The 1,172-nt window shown below is 44.6% G+C and overlaps 1 protein-coding gene across 11 annotated transcripts in view; it reads right to left on the reverse strand.

Moving 5' to 3' along the window:
• Window positions 1-1,172, reverse strand: part of Fbh1 (F-box DNA helicase 1) — a 39,536-nt gene that overhangs the window by 14,312 nt on the left and 24,052 nt on the right. For all 11 annotated transcript variants that reach the window (XM_031358187.1, XM_031358188.1, XM_031358186.1 and 8 more), the window contains one exon: window positions 611-833. In XM_031358187.1, coding sequence (XP_031214047.1) covers window positions 611-833 — 223 coding nt within the window. The remainder of the gene's footprint in view (window positions 1-610; window positions 834-1,172) is intronic.

Here is a 1,172-nt window from a genome sequence, read left to right on the forward strand (position 1 = left end):
TTTTTTTTTTGAGACAGGGTTTCTCTGTGTAGCCCTCGCTGTCGTGGAACTCCCTCTGTAGACCAGGCTGGCCTCAAATTAAGAAATCTGCCTGCCTCTGCCTCCTAAGTGCTGGGATGAAAGGCATGCACCACTACTGCCCAGCACACATTTTATTTCACAAGCAAACTCTGTGTAAAAACCATAACCAAAAAACTGAAAAGGGATTTTCAATCACTGCATGAGGTCTGAGCTCTTACAACCTACAGACAAGTCCTTTCATGTCTGTTCCTACCTGGTAATGGGAAAACTAAGATATACGATACAATATGCACTTGTTTGTAATCTGAGCACAAGGGAGGCTGCTGTTGCAGGAGAATCTTGAGCCTGAAGTTAGCCTGGATCACAGAGACCCTTTCCCACAAATAAAGAGACACAAACACAAACCCAGCAGGACATTATGAGAGTTAGGGAGATGTTTGAGGACTCCTCACAGGAGCAGGTGTCATTGACTTCAGTTGTCATGACAGACACTTGTCTCGCCTACCTACGTCCAACTTCTACAAGTTTTCTGAGGAAAAGACATAAAGACCACATCAGGCCCCTCCTTCTGAATATACTGGAGACTTACCAGCTTCTCACTCTGCTCAACCATGACTCTCTGTCCTTGGCTATTCTTGCACCAAATGGGCACATGATCGATATTTAGCTCTTCATCAGCTGATGCAAAGAAGTTCTCTAAAGTCTTACACACTAACTTGGCCCTTATAAATCCACCTTTTCCTTCAGCAAGGACAGAGTTGACCATGAAGGGCGTTAACTTGAAGAGATTCAACTTCTTCTTCAGCTGGTACCTATAATGAATGCATACCCCAAGTGAATGACATTGAGCTTCACAGGCATTGTGCTATGGACCACATCCATCATTCTCATAACCAACAAGATGACTCCAGGTATCTGCACAAGAAAGATGGTTTTAGAAGCCTTATCTGAACTGGGATGGCCTGCCCTAAACCTTCATGCTCTCAAAAATGACAACCCAGAGTATACACCTACTATACAATCAGTCACAACAAACTACTGGTTTGGGTGTGGTTCATGCTCCAAACAGTCCCTCCCTGACCCAATAAGATACACACAGTTCCTTCAGCCTTCATGTCCATAAAGACTTAGATACATGGGGGGGGGGGGGG

Source organism: Mastomys coucha, unplaced genomic scaffold (assembly GCF_008632895.1).
Source record: "Mastomys coucha isolate ucsf_1 unplaced genomic scaffold, UCSF_Mcou_1 pScaffold7, whole genome shotgun sequence".
NCBI classification, from domain to species: domain Eukaryota; kingdom Metazoa; phylum Chordata; class Mammalia; order Rodentia; family Muridae; genus Mastomys; species Mastomys coucha.